This window comes from Aegilops tauschii, chromosome 1 (genome assembly GCF_002575655.3).
Source record: "Aegilops tauschii subsp. strangulata cultivar AL8/78 chromosome 1, Aet v6.0, whole genome shotgun sequence".
Taxonomy (NCBI): Eukaryota; Viridiplantae; Streptophyta; class Magnoliopsida; order Poales; family Poaceae; genus Aegilops; species Aegilops tauschii.
The window spans coordinates 224,190,444-224,195,658 of NC_053035.3; the positions used below are offsets into that span (position 1 = coordinate 224,190,444).

A 5,215-nucleotide genomic window follows, 5' to 3' on the forward strand; every position below is an offset into this window, starting at 1 on the left:
GGCCAAATGTGACGTCTCAGAGGTTTAGGGTAGGAAGGACTACAGTCCTGGGGAGTTTGAAGAGAAATGGATCAAGGTTTAATACACTTGCTTTGCAACTAACCAAAATAGTCCAGAAACTTGAGCATGATGATGCACTCACATGGAGTATCAACTTGAGCTCAAATTGGGCGAGGCAGAGTCATTTGGTCCTATGAATATGCTCAAAAATTCTCATACCAATTGGTCAAGCCAAAATGGTACTTGCTTCACAAACATCTCCTGTGGACAGAAACTTGCAAAAATTCTAGAGGAATAATGGCTTGATGAAATATGCCCAAAATGGGTGGAGGTAGGTTATATGGATAATAGAAGGCCTAGGAAAAGTTTCAGTCTTAATGGAGCAAGGTAAAATATACTTGCTTCACAAACTGAAAATTAGGACAGACTCAAAGAATTGAAGATGAGCTCACATGGAGGCATGACATGAGCTACTCTTTGGTGGAGGGCTATGATTTGATCATATGAAGGGCCTTCCAAAATTTCAACTCATTAGGATATGCCTAACTTGTACCTCCTTCACAATCAATTCCCTCAGACAGGAACTTTAAAAAATTGCTCAGGAATATTTACTAGGCAAATTAAGTTGAATTTTGGCAGGAGGCAATTATTTGGACATGAAAAGGTGTCCAAGAAGTTTGGGATCAATAGGGCAAAGATAAATGGCACTTGCTTCACAAGCTGCCATCCAGGACAGAATAGGAAAGGAATTAATTGAGCATGATGGGAAACATGGCCAATGAAATATTTTGCCATATTTGAGGAAGATATGACCCAAACAATTTCCTGACAATTATTTGGGAATTTTGGGAGTGATAGAAATATAGGTTGCTTCATAACCTAGGGCAAATAGGATTATTCGTTTAATAGAAAAAGGAATATTCCCAATAAAAAGAATATTGGGATTTGGTCCAAGGTGAAACGGAAAGGTCTAGGGAAGGATTTGAGGTTGACAAGCCACTCTAGAAGCAAACAAGTGGTCATCTTGTTCAGTTTCCAGACCACATAGCCACGGAAAAGAAAACTCAGGCAAAAACCTCAGAAAATCAAAAGAAAAAGAAAGGGCCAAAATCAGGCTGTTACAGAGAGGGATCTAGACCCTTCTAGGTCACTCGTTGCCGACAACGCTGCCCTTGCCATCCTTCGGCTTGAAGACCGCTTGGAGAACGCACTGGGCTACATCACTCGGAAGAAAGGCACAGCGGGTCGGATTGATGGTGAGTTGCAGTCCGGTGAAGAGACTCGGAAGGACTTGGAGTCGATCATGACGCGACTGAATGAAGTTCTTGCTTGAGTGAGGGCTTGGAAGAAATATGCCGCTCGAAGTGGTGCTGATGTGGCGCTGTCACTCATCCGTGTTCATTGCAAGAACATGGACGAAGAGAAGCTAAAGAACCTCCGAGTGGTGAATAAGAAGAACCTCAAGTTTGATGATTTCATGGAGAGCTTCGCTGAAGCCGCCACTCGTATCGCCGACGGGATCGACCTGCAGACCTTCTTTGACCCAGCTAGCCCTCCGTCTGAGGCTTAAAACATTTGACTGAATTTGCCCCAGAATGCCAGGTGGTTGATGTAATGAAATACTTCGTCGAGCCTTGGGCTCGCTTTGTCTCAGGGACATTCGGATGGGTCGAATCTTTGGTTTGAAACCTTTTGCACTTCTATTTGCTTCATGTTTTGTTTGACTTTATGCGAAAGCTGGTTCGCGGCTATGCCCCCGAGTGCGGAGCAAATCCTCACTCAGATTGTTCTTTAACTTAGGCGAAAGCTGATTCGTGGCTAAGCCCCCGAGTGCGGAGCAGATCCCACTCCGATTTTTCTGTAGCTAAGGCAAAAGCTGGTTCGCGGCTAAGCCCTCGAGTGCGGAGCAGATCCTCATTCGGATTGTTCTTTAGCTTAGGCGAAAGCTGGTTCATGGCTAAGCCCCCGAGTGCGGAGCAGATCCTCACTCAGGCTGTTCTTTAACTTAGGCAAAAGTTGTTCGCGGCTAAGCCCCCGAGTGCGGAGCGGATCCCACTCGGACTGTTCTTTAACTTAGGTGAAAGCTGGTTCACGGCTAAGCCCCGAGTACGGAGTAGATACTCACTCGGATTGTTCTTTAACTTAGGCGAAAGCTAGTTCGCGGCTAAGCCCTCGAGTGTGGAGCAGATACTCACTCGAATTATTTTTTAACTTAGGCGAAAGCTGGTTCGCGGCTAAGCCCCCGAGTGCGGACTAGATCTCAATCGGATTGTTCTTTAACTTAGGCGAAAGCTGGTTCGTATCTAAGCCCCCGAGTAGGGAGCAGATATTCACTCGGATTTTTCTTTAACTTAGGTGAAAGCTGGTTCGCGGCTAAGCCCCCGAGTGCGGAGCAGATCCTCACTCGGATTGTTTTTTAACTTAGGAGAAAGCTGGTTCGCGGCTAAGCCACCGAGTGCGGAGCACATCCTCACTCCGATTCTTTTTTAACTTAGGCGAAAGCTAGTTCGCGGCATAGCTTTCTCACCTCTTCACCCACTGGAGCTGTGTTAGTTTCCGAATGTGATTAGTCACCTGAGTGAGACGCGACTGCAGGTCGAACTAGACGATACATGGAAAAAGCGAGACTTTTATTCATCTAAGTTCATTCGGACTAACTATTACAAGGGAGAAATTTTATTCTAAGTATAAAACTTGCGAAGCAAATCTGTGTTCCAATCTCTGGGCTCTTCTACCTTTGGTGAAGTTGTACAGTGTATATGATCCATTGTGCAATACCTTGGATATGGCGAATGGTCCCTCCCGGGGGGGTGCTAGCTTGTGAGGTTTCTGTTGATCAACTCGGAGGACCAGGTCTCTTTCCTGGAAGGGACATCCTCTGACGTGTCTATAATGGTAGCGACATAAGTCTTGTTGGTACATCGTTGATCTTATAAGCGCTAGCTCACGTTCTTCCTCCAAAATTTCTAGGCCATCTTGCCTTATTTCCTCGGCTTCAGCTTCCTAGTAAAGATCTACTCGGGGAGAGCTGTGGAGCAGATCACTCGGCAAGACCGCTTCTGACCCGTACACCATAAAGAATGGGGTGTAGTGTGTGGATCGATTCGGGGTCGTTAGCAGACCCAGAGAACTGATGGTAATTTGGTCACCCAGGCACCTGCCGCGTGAGTCAGATCACGCGTGAGGCGAGGCTTCCATCCCAGAAGTATGAGCCCATTTGCTCTCTCGGCCTGTCCATTTGACTGTGGGTGCGCCACAGAAGCGTAATTGACCCGAGTGCCTTGGGTGTAACAGAACTCACAAAACTCGTCTGAGTCGAAGTTAGACCCGTTGTCGGTGATGATGTTGTGTGGGACTCCGAACCTGAAGATGATCTCCTTGATGAACTGCATCGTGGTGGCTGAGTCTAGCTTCTTTATGGGTTTGGCCTCAATCCACTTGGTGAACTTGTCTACTGCTACGAACAGGTGCATGAAGCCATTTGCCCCAGTCCGAAGAGGGCCGACCATGTCGAGTCCCCATACGGCAAATGGCCAAGTGAGGGGATAGTCTTCAGGGCGGACGCCGGCTTGTGTGACTAGTTTTCATAGAACTGGCATCCAACGCATTGGTCCACTATGTCTCGAGTGGCCTCATTAGCTCGGGGCCAATAGAATCCGGCTCTGAATTCTTTGGAGACCAAGGTCCGGGAGGACGCATGCTGCCCACATGTTCCCGAGTGAATCTCTTGCAGTATTTGTTGCCCTTCCTCTTGGTATATACATCGCTGAGTGACTCTGGTCGTACTTTTCATGTACAATTGATCTCCCATGACAGTGAAAGCCTTGGATCGACGGATGATCTAGCGGGCTTCATCTTCATCCTCTAGGAGCTCTTCCCGGAGCAAGTATGCCAGATATGGCTCGGTCCACTCAGGAGTGATGACCAGTATTTCTTGAACCAGATCAATTACTGCGGGGATGTCTACTTCAATCGGATTGGAAGGTCCGACTAGCCGCAGGGGCTCTTCCACAAAAGGATCTTCCTTGATCATGGGCGAGTGCAAGTGTTCCAGGAATACATTCTTGGGTACTAGCTTCCGAGTGGAGCCCATCTTGGCCAGGTCATCAGCCACTTGATTCTTGAGGCATGGCCTGTGATGAAGCTCTAGCCCTTCAAAGTGTTTCTGTAATTTTCTGACGGCATTGCAATAGCTGGTCATCGCTGGGCTGCGGATATCCCATTCTTTCATAACTTGATTCACCACTAGATAGAAATCAACATAGACCATCAATTGGCGAATTCCCAAAGAGATTATCATCCGCAGTTCATACAAGAGAGCTTCGTATTCAGCTTCGTTGTTGGAGGATTCGGAGTGGATCTTAAGTATGTAGCTGAGATGATTGCCTTTAGGAGACACCAATACCACTCCGGCGCCGGAACCACGGAGCATCTTGGAACCGTCAAAGAACATCATCCAGTGTTCGGGAACACTCGGGACATACTTCTCTTGCTCAATCCATTCGGCCAAGAAATCTACCAGGGCATATGACTTGATGGCCTTCTTGGCTGCAAACCTGATATCCAGTGGGAGGAGCTCAATGGACCACTTGGCCACTCAGCCAGTGGCATCTCTATTGTTCATGATCTCAGATAGAGGGGCGTCACTTATCACCGTGACTGAGTGTTCTTGAAAATAATGCGCCACCTTTTTTGCAGTTAGATAATTCCGTATACTAGCTTCTGATAATGCGGATACCTTTTCTTGGAAGGCGTGAGGACTTTAGAGATGTAGTAGACCAGTCGTTGGAGCTTGAAGGCTTTGCCTTGTTCTTCCCGTTCGACAATGAGGACCATGATAACAACTTGGCTCGTGGCCGCGATGTATAAGAGCAAGGGCTCCTTGCTCCTCGGAGCAGCTAGCACCGGCTGGGTGGAAAGAAAGGCTTTAAGTTCCTGGAATGCATCCTGCGCTTTGGGAGTCCACTCGAACCTGTCAAACTTCTTCATCAATTGGTAAAGCGACATGGCTTTTTCACCGAGTCGTGAAATGAACCTACTCAGGGCCACTAGGCAGCCTGTGAGGCGCTGCACGTCGTGTAGACGTTCCAGTTATTTCATTCGGACGACTGCTCCAATCTTCTCAGGATTGGCATCGATCCCTCATTCGGAAATGAGGAAACCGAGTAACTTGCCTGCTGGTACGTAGAATGTACACTTGGTTGGGTTGAGCTTG

At 47.5% G+C, this 5,215-nt stretch overlaps 1 protein-coding gene across 1 annotated transcript; it reads right to left on the reverse strand.

Moving 5' to 3' along the window:
• Nucleotides 1-3,841: 3,841 nt before the first annotated feature.
• Nucleotides 3,842-5,007, reverse strand: LOC141028068 (uncharacterized). Its single transcript, XM_073505922.1, has 2 exons — nucleotides 4,739-5,007; nucleotides 3,842-4,556 (listed from the first exon to the last, which is right to left on the reverse strand). Exons 1-2 carry the CDS (start codon nucleotides 5,005-5,007, stop codon nucleotides 3,842-3,844), a joined length of 984 nt encoding a protein of 327 aa, XP_073362023.1.
• Nucleotides 5,008-5,215: the final 208 nt, after the last annotated feature.